This window comes from Phragmites australis, chromosome 11, assembly GCF_958298935.1.
Source record: "Phragmites australis chromosome 11, lpPhrAust1.1, whole genome shotgun sequence".
In the NCBI taxonomy this organism is placed as follows: Eukaryota; Viridiplantae; Streptophyta; class Magnoliopsida; order Poales; family Poaceae; genus Phragmites; species Phragmites australis.
In genome coordinates this window covers 34080683-34094935 of record NC_084931.1, presented here as the reverse complement: position 1 = coordinate 34094935, position 14253 = coordinate 34080683, and the positions used below count along the sequence as shown (strand labels likewise).

General features: G+C 48.2%; 2 protein-coding genes across 2 annotated transcripts; both read left to right on the top strand.

The window, feature by feature from the left end:
* The first annotated feature begins 223 nt into the window (after window positions 1-223).
* LOC133885032 (protein ALP1-like) lies at window positions 224-6085 on the top strand. Its single transcript, XM_062324655.1, has 2 exons — window positions 224-1801; window positions 6008-6085. Exon 1 carries the CDS (start codon window positions 496-498, stop codon window positions 1789-1791), a length of 1296 nt encoding a protein of 431 aa, XP_062180639.1. The 5' UTR covers window positions 224-495; the 3' UTR covers window positions 1792-1801; window positions 6008-6085.
* Window positions 6086-6097: 12 nt separating this feature from the next.
* Window positions 6098-9688, top strand: LOC133885031 (protein phosphatase 2C 53-like). Its single transcript, XM_062324654.1, has 4 exons — window positions 6098-6973; window positions 7112-7438; window positions 7550-7655; window positions 8992-9688. The coding sequence occupies exons 1-4, from the start codon at window positions 6416-6418 to the stop codon at window positions 9333-9335; spliced, it is 1335 nt and encodes a 444-aa protein (XP_062180638.1). The 5' UTR covers window positions 6098-6415; the 3' UTR covers window positions 9336-9688.
* Window positions 9689-14253: the final 4565 nt, after the last annotated feature.

The following is a 14253-nucleotide window of genomic DNA, read 5'->3' as shown; positions in this document are numbered from 1 at the left end:
GATACACGTACATACTCGTATCCCTACACTCAGCTTTAACTCTTATAGCGAAAAACGTGTCTGCTAATTTTTTTCCTCATAATCTCCGAAGATGTCACGAGCTGGCAACAATACTGCTATTACAGTATGGGCCGAAATGAGAAATGAAATCTTACCAAAACATGAAGGAAAATAAATGAGATATTAGTTACGAGATCGGCTAACGCGCCCATCAAAATTGGAAAGTAGTAAGACAGGGCCAGCCAGCCATCGTCTCCAGCCGTCCTGCCGGACGGCCGTTTACACCCACCCTCTCGCCGTCGTCGCGCGGCGTCGTCGCGCTCACACCCACCTAACCCAACCCCCGCCCCCTGCTCCTCCTACTCCTCCTACTACTTACCACGCCATGCGGCGACGACGACGACTTCCCCCTCCAAATCCAATGCATCCCGTAGTAGGAGTAATAGTATAGCACCTTCTTCTCTTCTCTTCCTCCAGCCTCCGGAACAGGACGCGATGCCCAAGCCCAACCGCCGACGGAAGCGCGGCGCTGACGACGAGGATGCCGCCGATGGCAAGATCAACGAGAGGTCCGTCGCCACAGTGCTCACCTCCCTCGATGTCAACGACGCCCCGCACCTCGAGCTCCCCCTCCTCCAGCTCAACGGCGACCGGCGCCACTCGGCGGACGAGGAGGTGACTGGAGGACGGTCGTCCACGGCGGCGGCCAGCGGTCAAAGCCCGCACCAGCAGCGCCGGCTCTGGGTCAAGGACCGGTCACGCGCCTGGTGGGAGCAGTGCAGCAGCGCCGACTACCCGGAGGCCGACTTCCGCGCCGCCTTCCGCATGGGCCGCGCCACCTTCGCCATGCTCTGCGAAGCGCTCGGCTCCGCCGTAGCCAAGGAGGACACCGCGCTCCGCCAAGCCATCCCCGTCCGCCAGCGCGTCGCCGTCTGCGTCTGGCGCCTCGCCACGGGAGAGCCACTCCGCCTCGTCTCCAAGCGATTCGGCCTCGGCATCTCCACCTGCCACAAGCTCGTCCTCGAGGTCTGCGCCGCCATCCGCAACCTCCTCATGCCGCGATTCATCAGCTGGCCCGACGCCGGCGCCAGTGCCGAGTTCAAAGCCCGCTTCGAGGCAGACTCGGGCATCCCCGGCGTCGTCGGCGCCATCTACACCACCCACATCCCCATCATCGCGCCCAAGGTCTCCGTCACATCATACTTCAACCGCCGCCACACCGAGCGCAACCACAAGACCTCCTACTCCATCACCCTCCAGGGGGTCGTCGGCCCCGACGGCGCCTTCACCGACGTCTGCATCGGCTGGCCGGGCTCCATGCCGGACGACCAGGTCCTCGACAGGTCCGCCCTGCAGCAGCGCGCCTCCGCCGGCATGATGGCTGGGTCCTGGGTCGTCGGCGGCGCCAGCTTCCCGCTCACCGACTGGGTGCTCGTCCCCTACGCGCACCAGAACCTGACGTGGGCGCAGCACGCGTTGAACGAGAAGGTCGCGGACCTCCGGCGCGTGGCCGTGGACGCCTTCGCGCGGCTCAAGGGGCGGTGGGCATGCCTGCAGAAGCGCACCGAGGTGAAGCTGCAGGACCTCCCCGTCGTGCTCGGCGCCTGCTGCGTGCTGCACAACATCTGCGAGTCCCGCGGGGAGGAGATGGAGCCGGGCCTCCGGTGCGAGCTCGACGACGACGAGACGGTGCCGGAGAGCCCCGTGCGGTCCGAGAGCGCGAGCAAGGCCAGGGACGACATCGCACACAACCTCCTCCATAGCGGCCTCGCCGGCACCAAATTCTTGTGAATTCTGATTGGTGCGTTCGTTCGTTCCTGCGTCGTCTTCCTGGATTCGTCGGTTCGATCGATTCACTGATCCCGTTACTTATAATTATGTTCGTTTCCATTGGAACCATCGATCAAAAGGAATTCTTTATTTAGGGAGATCATCCTCATAGAACACACGCACACATACAAACAGTGAGTGAGTTTTTGACAGGATTAATGTAGATACCCAAGACCAAGAAGAAAGACAAGTGATTTCCTTGTGTTTATGGCTCAAAAGGAAAATGTGAAAAATTCGGTTCAGTTCTTCAAAGAAAACATTAACACTAGCAAACTAGCTTATTGTTATTGTTTGTGTCGGTAGTCAGCTCATAGAAGATCGATTTGGTTGGAGAAATGCCAATAGCTTCTTCATTCAGTTTTTTTTATTGTAGTATAGATAGTAATTAAGAGAGACAATAGAATAGCAAATCAACTCTTATATTTATTGATCATGGTGTTTATATATTTATACACGGTGAAAAGATATAATGATAGGATATGTTTATTTAGAAGATATCTCTTCTCAATAGATACAACTCTTGTTAATTGATCACATGGTTATATCTAGAAGTGTCTATTCATAACATGTCGGACCCCTCCTTTGGGGTCACCTCGTGTAGCTCATACCAGTCTCTGGATCAGTAGTTGGTACGCACGAACTCCAACAGAAATATACATCACAGTCATACGTCGAATAAATACGATAATAGAGTACAACATAGAGTTCATTACAACAGAAGCTTGTATGCATAAATTTAACAAACCCTCAAAGCACAGCGGAAACACACAAAAGCGATCCAAGCCCTACAGGCAGCTTGAGTGCAAATGAAACCGGCTTCTCTAATCTTCATCTTCTCTCTCGACGAAGTCAGCCTCTGGATCCACAATTAGCAAGTGTGAGTACATAAGGTACTCAGCAAGTCCTACCTCAAGAGGAAAAATTAGATGCTTAAAGGTAGATCAAGGATAAGGCTGTAGAGTCTTTTAGGTTTGGCGGAAAGCTAATTTTATTGATGCAGGGTTCATTTTGCAAGAACTAACTTTAATAAAAACATTTCCGAAGAGAACACATAAGTTGAGCTTATGGGGGTTGACGGCCCTGGGGGAGATACATCCGTCCCGCCAGTTCCCACAAGACTTTGCCAGCGGACACACAGTCCAGGAGGCTTAGGGCACAAAGCTAAAATCCTTCTTTTCGAAAACACGGGCACACAACCCACTCACACACCAAGGAGATACTCACGCCGAAAAGCTAATCATTGTGACCAAACCATAGCATGTCCTTGACCGAGGACACGGCTATCCGGATAGGTTTAACACTCTGCAGAGGTTGTACACTTTACCCATAAGATATGCACAGGCTCCCACCTTAGTAACTGGTGAAGCTGTCATAACGAGACGCAACGACCTCACAACGAAGCCACAATATCCACCTATGGGGCACTAAGATACCAGGGGCTTTAGAAGATTCACGGGAAAGACCACTTAGCAATCCCAAGGTTTTGACATAGCCTCAACAATATCACTAGCCGGACCTTGGGCTACACACTACCCAAGTCTTCTCCTGGTCCCTATTGCCACTACCGGCCTCCGGGTGGGTACCACACTAAGTCAGAGGGGTTATGTTAAGTCCTGCCCATACAGGCTATATGGTTGTACGAGTGGATACTATGTGAGATATCACAGCGAACCGGTCCTTATACGATCGAGGCAAGAGTCTCCCAGCAAGAACACCACAAAGGCAAACCTTGCTCCAAGGTAGTTCCCACCTTCGTAGGGCACCTTACTCACCCTTGTCAACACTACTCTAGAGTTTTCACAAGAACACAAGTTTTACACGCACACGTACCAAGCACACATCACTTCACATTGTAAAGCATGATTATCGCATGTAAATAATCTAGTTCTTTCTTTTGAGCAAAGCAATCCTAAGTATACTAGTAAACAAGCATTCATCTAAACAATCATTATAGTTGATATTAGGATCCTTCTAAGGTTTCAGCGGAATAAAGGTAACAATGACAAGGCATGGGATAAATAAGCTGGGTCATAACTATTCTAGCATTTCTTTAAGAATCATAACTATTAATCTAATCATGCATACTCCTATTATTTGAAACAATGGCTCTATGGGTTGTATTTAAAAACATAGGATCAACATGATCAACGGTTGTAGGACTTGCCTTCGTTGAAGTCCTCGTCTGCTCCTTCTTCAAACTCTGGGTCCTCGGGGTCATCCTCGAATGCTCCTTCCTCTAATAATCGCAACAACGACAAAGGCACAATCAATCAAACAATTAAAACAATGACCAAACAATTTACAAAAATTATGAAATTGACATGATTGGGTAGATCTCGAATTTAGATGAATATCGGTGGAAGAATCGACGAAGACGGAGTTAGGACGGAGGAGAAACAGGCTTCGGAAGTTTTGCCGGGAGGGAAATTCAGAAAAAAGAAAAAGGGAGAATATTCCCGGAATATTCTGCTGAGTCGGCTCGGGATTGGACTCGGCTCAGACTCGGCGGCTCGGTTTCTCGGCTCGGCTCAGACTTGGCTCGGTTTCTCAGCTCGGCTCAGACTGTCGGTGGGCTCGGCTCGGCTTAGTAACCAGGGGGCCCACACGACAGCCACACAGGGAGAGAGGGAGATATAAGAGAGAGAGAGAGAGAGAGAGAGAGAGCAGAGAGAGAGAGAGAGAGAGAGCAGAGGAGGGGAGTGGCTCGGGTAGCAGAGAGAACGGGAGGGATAGAGAGGAAGGGGCGCGGCGGCGGCGGAGGGCAGCGACGGGGCGCCAGCGGCGGAGAACGGCAGCAGGCCTCGCCGGCCGGGTCTGGCTGGCGGGCGACCGGCGGCGGGGAGCGGCTTCGGCCCGGCGCGGAGAAGCGGCGGCGGTCGGGCGACGGAGAGCGGCGCGCCGGTGATGGGAAGGACCAGGTACGTCTACGGGGAAGGGATAGGAGGGAGAGGGAGAGGAGAAGGGGCCGGGGAGCTCACCGGCGGCGGGGTTCTCGGAGTGAGGCGGCGAGGTGCGGAGGGGCTCGGGGAGAGAGAGAGAGAGAGAGAGAGAGAGAGAGAGAGAGAGAGAGTGCGAGGAAGGGGATGGGGGAGAGCTCGCATTGTTCACCACCTTTTATAGGGGTCGGCGATGGAGCGGCGTGCGGGACGAGGCGAGGTGCGAGGTCTGCCGACGCGCGGCGACGGGACAGCGCGGCGCGGCAGCGGCGGTGGCAGTCGGGTCATGGGGAGGGAACGGGAGAGAGAGAGAGAGAAGAGAGAGAGAGAGAGGGAGAAAATGGATAAATTTAGGGATTTGACATAACACTCCCCCTTGATTAATTATCTTAAATATAATTTTTTTTTTGTTAGAATTCCTCTAAAAATCATGTTAAAAAAATATGAGGAGAAAATAATATATTGATATGTCATTAAAACTCCTTTTAAATCCAATGAAAAAATATAAGGAGAAAATGATATGTAGATCGTCAGTCTGTGATGAACGGTGAAGATACGCACGGGGGCACCTGAGGATTGGTCGCAACAGAAGATGATGGAGTTCATAAAGAGAGTGGAATCGCAGCCCACCTCGTTATCCATCTCTATTTTTGCCGTCGGTGTTCTTCTATTGTGGCAGATATCTCAGTGGAGAACATTCGTGCTGATAACGTGTTGTAGTATAGATAGTAATTGAGAGAGACAATAGAGTAGCAAATGAACTCTTGTATTTATTGATCATGGTATTTATATATTTATATATGGTGAAAACATATAATGATAGGACATGTTTATTTAGAAGATATATATTCTCAATAGACATAATTTTTGATAATTAATCATATGATTATATCTAGAAGTGTCTATTCATAACATTTTTTACTTCAATTTTGTCAAAGTGTTCTTTGTGTGTTCCACCTTCCACGGCACGGCGTCGTCAGAAGCTTGGATTTAGTCCATTCCGGAGCAAGAGACGGTGTGAATTTATGGATAAATTTCACAAGCGGAAACGTCCGTAAAAGGTACTAGTACTAGGAAAGGAATTCGCCATCAGGAAAGGGTGCATGACTCGGTTGTTTTGCCTTTTCCGGCTTCATCTGATCGAGGACATCTTTCGGAGGGAGGAGTGAAGAAAGAAAGAAAGATTGCATTTTTGTACGAATTCCAAACAAAATTCAATGCTGAATCCCAAAATGATTCAGGTGGGCCCTCTACCCGATTGCGATTGGATCCCTCCTCGCTCTGGAATGGATCGACACCTGGAGCTGGAGCTGGAGCTGTCTGCTGGAGTGAGTGACCGACCGGCCATTCCAATCTCCACCTCTCCTCTCCGACCATTCCGCTAGCTCCTGCATGCTTGCGTCGTCCCCAGGGCACCGCCCGTGAGCCGCGATCTCCCCTCACCAACCCCCCCTGGATTCAATCCCACCCAACCCCGCCGTGCCTCCCCCTTCAGATCTGCCTCACTCTCACCCCATGACCAGTAGGTCCCGACGCTCACCCGGAGTGAGGAACACCACCACCGCTGCTCTTCCACCCTGCGGCTGCACCACCGCCCATGGCTCCACCCCCGTTCACTGAGACTGACACGCGCTCCCGCCCACGCGCCTATGGAGGAGGTGCCCGTTAGTTCCGCGGCCGCGGGGCTCACGCTCTTCGCCGCCGCCGCCGCGGCTGTTGCTGAGGTCATGGAGGAGACCGCCGCTGCGATCGGGATCGGCGCCGCGCTGCCCCCTCCGCCGGTCAGGACGGCGGGAGGGGATGGGGGCGCCTCCGCGGCCGGGAGCCCGTGCTCCGTTGCCAGCGACTGCAGCAGCGTCGCCACCGCAGACTTCGAGGGATTCGCCGAGGTCGGCTCAGCGCTGTTGCTCGACGACCTCACCGCCGCAACGGCGGCGTCCGTCTCCGTGGCGGACCCCTCTGAGCCGAGGATCTCGGGGCCGACCGCCAGGAGCGTCTTCGCCGTGGACTGCGTCCCGCTCTGGGGGCTCGAGTCCATACGCGGCCGGCGCCCCGAGATGGAGGACGCGGCCATCGTGGTGCCGCGCTTCTTCGACGTCCCGCTCTGGATGGTCGCCGGCGTCGCGCCAATCGACGGCCTCGACCGAGCGTCCTTCCGCCTCCCCGCGCACTTCTTCGGCGTCTACGATGGCCATGGTGGTGTTCAGGTGCTCGTCTCATCGTTCCCGATGCCTCGTTGCGTGTCTCAAGTCTCAACACAACAAATGAGTTCAGCACCGCCCAAACGCGGTCTGCATATCATGTCAGTCGTATCCAATGCCTGAGTCTTGGGGTATCCGTGTCAGGTTGCCAATTACTGTCGGGAGAGAATCCATTCGGCACTGGTAGAGGAGCTGGGTAGAGCAAAGGAGGCGGTGTGCGGTACCGACCTAAGCGCCCTGGAGTCCAAGAAGCAGTGGGAGAAAGCCTTTGTCGACTGCTTCAGTCGTGTTGATGCAGAGGTGGGAGGAAATGCAGGAGCTGCAACCCAGCCTGTGGCTCCAGACACGGTGGGTTCAACAGCGATTGTCGCAGTCGTTTGCTCATCGCATATCATCATTGCCAACTGCGGGGACTCACGGGCAGTGCTATGCCGGGGCAAGCAGCCCATGGCGCTATCAGTGGACCATAAAGTAAGCCACGAACTCTCGTCGGGCCTACTATGATATTTGTTTCATCTAACTGTGTAATGGATCGTGAATTCCTGAGTTAAGTCGATGCAGCATTGGTTTGCCTTTATACAGCCAAATAGGGAAGATGAGTATGCAAGGATCGAGGCACTAGGTGGCAAGGTCATCCAGTGGAATGGCTATCGAGTTCTCGGTGTTCTTGCCATGTCGCGATCAATTGGTACGCATCCTTGTCCACCTTATATTGTGTGGTTTACGATTCTCCACACAAATGTGTACGTTTCTTCAATTTCTGAAAAATGCTGAAGTAGGTTGTCTGAATGTTAACCAATGGGTGTACTTTATATAGCTGAAGTAGGTTGTCTGAATGTTCACTGGTCCTTTATATTCTTGGCCAAATAAATGGCGTTTCCTGGTAACATGACTCAGGACTCGGGAGTCTGGTCTTTCATCTTCTGGAGTCAAGAGTCTGAGCGTCTGTGATGGCTTGATGAGTTCTCCTGGATTATACATATAACTTGATTGCACCACCTGATGAACTGAAAAAATCGAAATAGAAATTTCTGTTGGAAACACATGTTTTCTTGGAGTGTAGCAATAGTTATGCAGCACAGACTGGTTGGCTCTGTGTGCATTTGTGGTTAGAAATAACTGTACTGTATCCAGGCTTGTGAGGAATTAAGTTATGTGCATCTGTTGACCTTTGCTTGTTTTCTTTTACCCGTGGGAGTGCATGAATTCAGTCAGCATTCGTCATTACTTTGACCAATTGGTCTTTTGTTCTTATCATTGGTTCTTATAGGAGAGGATCAGCTCCCGACCATCTTTATGTTATTGACTTTTAAGGCATCATGTTACGCTTTTCTGGTGTGTGGCGTGCCTTTGTTTCTGTCTGCCAGTCAACCCCGCTTAAATTAGACCACCACATGGTAGATATGTGGTATGAAAAATGGTCATCGCCAACCTGCTCTTTCAATTGTTCATTGCTCTCAACACTAGATTGAAAATAGAGAGAAAAAAACTTGATTGTGCCACAGGACGAAATGGCAGAAGTTCAAATGGAGATTTATGTTGGATGATGAACAGCTGTTTGCTTTGGAATGTTTCACTAACCATGCAGCACCAGACTGTAAGCCTCTTTGTGCATCTGTTGTCACAAAGGAACAGTTGTAGTGTATCCAGGCTTGTGAAGAACTTAAGTTGTGTTGATCTGTTGAGTTTGCACGTTTCTTTCACCCATGGAAGTGCACAAATTTAGTTAGCCTTTTTCATTACTTAAGTTATGTTGTTCTTGTCATTGGCCCTTACAGGAGATGGTTAGGCCCAACCGTCCATTTTGCTTTATTGAACTTCTAGAGCGTCATGTAATGTTTTGGCGTATTGTGGGCCTTTGTTTCTGTGTTATTGTCTACCCCAGTTAAATTTGACCATGACCTGATAGATATGTGGTATGACCACGAAAAAGTTGGTCATCAATGGATAAGTAAATGATGTTATGCTTTTTTGTTCATGAGTATGTGCTTGTACCTGATGATGTGGTGTTGATCTGTTTGCAGGGGACAGATACCTGAAGCCATATATAATCCCAGTCCCTGAGGTCTCAATTGTCTCTCGTGCAAAAGATGACGAGTGCCTTATTCTCGCAAGCGATGGCCTCTGGGATGTAATGTCAAATGAAGAGGTATGCGATGCTGCTCGCAAGCGGATACTACTATGGCACAAGAAGAATGCAGAAGCCTCATCTTCAGCCCAAAGAAGAAGCGGTGATTCGCCGGATCAAGCAGCTCAAGCGGCTGCTGAATATTTGTCGAAGCTGGCTCTCCAGAAGGGGAGCAAGGACAACATAACCGTCATTGTAGTTGACCTCAAGGCACATAGGAAGTTCAAGAACAAAACATAACCATGGCTTCATGAACAATAACAGTAGTTTCTAGGAAGCTAGAAATGTGGTACATCCAAACATAATCTGTTTAGTCTGCTGCACAGGTATATTCGTTAGCCCAGCACTTCTTCTTTTTTTCCCTCGCCATATATGCTACGCTGCCAAGAGATGTAGTTATCTACAGAGTACAGACAGATTCCCAAATCTAGTTTGGGGGTTAGCCCGGGGCTGATCCGGTAACATCTTAGAGGTAGCTATTACAGATTGGGTTTCTGGCATTATTTTTGTTAATGCGTAGGGGTACTCTGCGATATACGTACTGGCACTACAGTATTAAACTAGTTGCGAATTTCATGGCCGTCGTGTCTCTACTGGGTTGTGTACTCTTCTTTGCGGTCGCCCACCTCCAGCTCCGAGAGCTGCTTCGCCGTCGCCGACAGGTTGTTCTTGTTCCCGAATAAATGCGTGGCTCATTTTCTCTGTCCAACCAGACGAATATTCGCTAATCATCGTTGTTTCGTTCCTGCTCCTTGTACTTGAAGGGGGAAAAAAGGAATTTTCGTGTATATGACTACTGAGAGTTTGAATTCATAAACGCAGATGTCTCTTTTGGTATTCAGTAAATTTACATTCAGACGAGTTGGGACTGAACAATCACGAACGGGTTATTTCAGACAGTGCATTCGATTTTTCAGTCTTTCAGACCCATTCTGGAATCAACCATGCTTTTTTTGGCACAACAGGCAGCACCCTGCTTCTATTGAAAGGGAAATTCTGTCACTGCGAGTCAAGGAGTCCAAAAGCTTCCTTGACGCAGGTGCATACAAACCAGAGACGTAATAATCAAACTAGATATGCAGATTCAGATTTGCCACAAAAGGTGCAAGACCTACAACAACAGGGAAATCAACCGTACTTTTTTCTGGTTTCAAAATGGAAACCATAGCTCTGTTGACTGCGGACGCAGAACACAAGTTACGCTTCCTAGTCCGGTGCAAATTGCTAGCTGGAAAATATCTAGCTGTCCGGTGGCCTTCCACTGGAGCAGATCACGTCCTCCAGCAGCATAGTCGTCGTCGACGTCAGCTTCAATCGCCTCGAGGAAGGGCTACGCGAGCTGCCATCTTCAGTCACCTCGCGTTAGAGGATGACTGGGATATGAACAAACCCAGTGGGGAATCCATCTGCTGCTCTGCACGGCTGAGCACGACCGGGAAATGGAAATTCGCCATCTCGACTAATCGGAAATGCGGCACCGCACAGCTGCTGACCTGGGAGAAGCGGTTGAGCTTCTCCGGAGAAGAGAGTCCAACCCCTCGGCCCTGCCGCCGCCGCCACTGCCTCGCCTTTCCCGCTCTTCAGTCTGGTGGTGGCGCCGCGGGAAGAGGAAGAGGAGCGACGAGTGTAATAGGAAGCAGCTTCAGGGGCCGGCTTGTCTGCAGGTGTATGATTCTTTCCCTTCAGATTGGTTTTCGCCAAAAGATTGTCTGCAGGTGTACATTCTCTCTTCCAACCTGTGTATGTACTATTAATCATAGGGAAACTAATTAAACCAACCTGCGCATCCATCCTTTTAGCTGGTGCTGCTAAATTTAAAATCTTTTTTTAGCAAAGCTTCTAGATCAATTTCTCGGTTAAAATTAGATAGCTCTGTTAAATAGTAGCTTTTAGCTCACTAAGTTGAATTCGTGAGAGTGATTCTCTAAAATGAACTAAAAGTTGGGGATCTGAAAAAAAAAACAGCTTCACCTGATTCACTTACTGTACAGAATCACTTTCTCTGTATAGTTTAGTCTACAGAATCACTTTCAGCCACAAAATCACTGTCCTCAAAGAATCATTCTCCATAGAGAATTTAAATCAGAGATAGCTCTATCAAATTAACCCTTAGACTAGGAGGCAACAGTGGTAATTATTAAAGTCGGTCCCCATGGTGGCTCAAGAGTCCAAGCAACTACGGTGAGACGACGACGCGAAAAGTGTCGATCCCAATAGCAGCAGTGGCGACGCCAAAGGTGTTAATCCTGACAATGGTGTGGTGCATAACGTGTAAATTATGTATGATCGATAATTACGATAAGATGGGTAAATATGTGTCTTACCAAAAAAAAAATTAAAATAGATGGTTTTTTCTTTTTTATCACTTAATACATCTCAAAACTCAATAGTAAAAGAAAAATCGGAGATAATGCTAGTAACTTGAGTCACATACAAAAGTTACTATAAAAATCTCCAGAAAAACTCACGGCTCTTATTGATGTATATGAACCACATGTTGCATTAAAGCTCATCTCACAAGTCATCGCTATAATACAAGCAATTTGAGAAAAGAATCATTCGAATCAAAGAAAAGAATACCGGTAGAAGAACGTCTATAAGTTAATAATCTAGAGGCAAGAAAAATCAAGATCTACCAGTATATATTTGTATGTAAATTTTATACATCTAGCAATAAGATCTACTAGTATTTATTAGTTAGCCGGATAGTCCGGTGAAGATGGTATGTACACCGGACCAATTCTTGTAGAAAATAGTTTCTGGTGGCAGAAGAAACTTCAATCACCGGATGGTCCAGTGAAGGCAAGAATGAATCACCGGAGTAATATTTTCAGAGAGGGTTGTTTCGGTTGGATTGAAGGAGTTCTACTCACCAGATAGTTCGGTGATAGACACATTTGCACACTGGAGCTTTTTTACTAGAAAAGATTTTGAGGATAAAAGAAGTTTAACCCACCGGATAGTTCAGTAATAGCAATGAAATTATCACCAGAGCATATTTTCTAAAGAGTGTTGCAACGGAAAAATTTAGCTAGTTTGAACTCACAGGATGGTCCGGTGTTGGGTTGATGTTCACCGGATGATGTCATCAAACTATTTCTCAGCAGTAATAGCTAATGACAGCTGTTACAGTGAAAATGAAAGTTTGTACTCACCGGATTGTCCGGTGTGAGTAAGGAGATACTCACCGGAACATCCGGTGCTAACGAAAAAATAGGTGGTTCGGCAAAGGCTATAATTTGGATCTTTGGCCTATAAATACCCCTCCATTTGGTTTTATTTCTCTCTCTTGCATCCCAGATGAGCTCGTACATTGTGTGTGTCATCAAAAAGCAAGAGAGAGCACTTAAATTGATTTTCAAGTCCATAATTGAAAATTAAGGACACAATTAGTGTTTAAAGAGTAGCAAATGTGCATCTAGCTGTAGTCTAGATTTGATTTTGGTCAAGTAAAACTATTAGCTTATTACACTTGGTGGTTGGCAACACCTAGCCAGTCTTTAATGATTGGCGGTGTCTCAATGAGCTTTTGAAGTTCTTGTGTGAGCCCCATAAAGAGCTATATACTTAGTTTGATACCCGTCAATCCAGAGATAGAGAAGTAACAATCATGAGGGAGTACTTGAGTCTTGGTGACTCGAAAGGGGCAATATCCTTGGTGGATGCTCCAACGAGAATTAGTAGGGAGTGCAACTCTTCGATACATTGGAAAAAAATCTGGTGTTCTATTGTCCGTTTCTTTACCATTCTACAAATTATTTTGAGCATTTACATTCTTGCAAGCTTTAAATTTCATATTTTTTAGTGTCTTTGCTTGCTTGTTTAGTTATCTTCTCCTAACTTGTTCGTGTAGTCGCATTTCTTTTCATCTAGGCTAAGGTTATTATTTATTTTAATTTTCTGTAGGAATTTTTAAATTGCCCAATTCATCCCCCTTGAATCATTCGATCCTTTTAATAGGCTAAGCTCTCCTCTCTCATTTCCTCTAAAACTCTAGCATACAAACTCAAATAACTAGCTCACTCTCTCCTACGGTCCTACCCTTCTATTTATAGGTCTAGAGAGATAGTTTAGCCTTTAAGTTTCCTTGTCCTCAAAATACTCATCTATTCCAATAGTCTCTTACCTACCACTAGGGTATTTTGGTATATTTTTCGTTTCGTCCATCGAACGACCATAGTTTTTTCATGACTTAGCTTTGCTTCGACACAAGCTTCATGATAATGCCACATGCGCTCTATCTTTCCACAGTTTGAGGCCTAACCGCAAAACCGTCTCGCATGCTCCTCAAAGCGTGACTCACTGCCACTTGCATTCACCTTAAGCAAAGATCCCAATGTGGACGTGTATACTCCATCTTGTGATCTTAATCGCCGACAAGTCTCTCTCGCTCTTGGTCCATCGGATCGTCTTTTCACTTGCACCGGTATCCCCTTCGCTTGACTTTGTCAACATACCATCTTCATCATTACTTCTATGCTCTGTTCACATCCATGTCCACAGTTATGATCACCCTTGAATCTACCTGACATCCTCGATCGTCCGGCACCAAGCACCCCTCTTGCCCTTGATCATCTTATCATCGACCATCAGGTTGTTCCATCACCTACACAACATGAGACAAGTAAACATACATATTCAACTCCATCATAGATCAGCCCATAATTGAATCCTCAGTTTAAAGCACATCTTAGAAGCTTCGTGAATGTTGGAAGTTCCGACGTCCGCATCTCATGAGCACCAGACCCTCCGATGTGTTTAACTCGCTAGATAACTATTTTGCAATCTCTCTGCAATAACAGAACCATGTGACGCCAAAGTGTCAATCCCAATGGCAGCGGCGGCGACACCAAAGGTGTTAATCCTGACAACGGCGTGGTGCAAAGGGTGTCGATTTTGATGGCAGTAGCTCAAATCCGAGCAACGATAGCGCGGAAGGGTTGCGGAAGGCAACAATTTTTATCGTGGAAGGCATCGATCCCAATGGAGGAAGGGTTGTGGGCTGACAGGAGGAGGAATATGATGCGACCTCCTATGCAAGACTCGCAAGTGCGCGGATGGCGACTGAGACGTACGGGAACGGCAATCCATACAAGAACTGTAAGCACATCGCCACCGGTGACCATCATCGAGGTCAAGCAAAACGTGGTTGCTGCTA